This window comes from Egretta garzetta, unplaced genomic scaffold (genome assembly GCF_000687185.1).
Source record: "Egretta garzetta isolate BGI_Z169 unplaced genomic scaffold, ASM68718v1 scaffold1479, whole genome shotgun sequence".
Taxonomy (NCBI): Eukaryota; Metazoa; Chordata; class Aves; order Pelecaniformes; family Ardeidae; genus Egretta; species Egretta garzetta.
Genome location: NW_009260718.1, coordinates 17,442 through 18,088, shown reverse-complemented (window position 1 = coordinate 18,088; position 647 = coordinate 17,442). Strand labels below are relative to the sequence as shown.

The window sequence follows — 647 nt, the reverse complement described above, 5'->3', positions numbered from 1 at the left end:
TGCGCCCCCTCGGCAGAGCCGTCGAAGCAGTTGTGGACGCCGTCGCAGAGCTTGCTCATGGGGATGCAGAGCTCCGTGCCCAGGCAGTTGTGCTCGTTGGGCTGGCACCGAGACACCTTGCTCTGGGGACCTGCAAGACAGCGAGAGGCAGAGCCGTCACCGAAGGGCGAGCACGGTGCCCCTGCAACCCCACCGCCCGGAGGGGACACCCAAAGCCTGGAGGGAACGCGCAACCCCCCGCCCCGCTGCTCCGCCATGGCTCTCCAGTAGCGACCACCACCCACGGGACGTGGTCTCACGCAGCGGGATTGCAGCTGAAAGCTCTATGGGCAGAAGCGGGGGCTCAGGAACCCCACCTTCCCCAGGACGCTCGCGGGAGCGTTTCTGCAGCAGCCAAGAGCAGGCAAGCATGGCGCCAGGAGCAAGCGTGTGCACGCGCTTCGATTCCGTCCGCCCGGACTCATGTTAAATCCTCCTTGGTTTGGATCCCCCTGCCCGGCACGTGCCCCAGAGCAAAAGCAGCACCCGCCTAGCAAGGCCAGGCCCAAATCCTCTCAGCTCCCATGGCAGCTCGAGGCCAGAAAAGGCTCAAACCAAGCTCTCCCCCACAGCACCCCTAGCTCTGCCCCCACAGCACCCCTAGCTCT

At 65.7% G+C, this 647-nt stretch overlaps 1 protein-coding gene across 1 annotated transcript in view; it reads right to left on the bottom strand.

Moving 5' to 3' along the window:
- LOC118453023 (low-density lipoprotein receptor-related protein 1-like) overlaps positions 1 to 647 on the bottom strand; it is a gene marked incomplete at its 5' end in the record, with an annotated part of 33,739 nt that overhangs the window by 25,044 nt on the left and 8,048 nt on the right. Inside the window, one exon of the mRNA XM_035901376.1 lies at positions 1 to 130. Coding sequence (XP_035757269.1) covers positions 1 to 130 — 130 coding nt within the window. The remainder of the gene's footprint in view (positions 131 to 647) is intronic.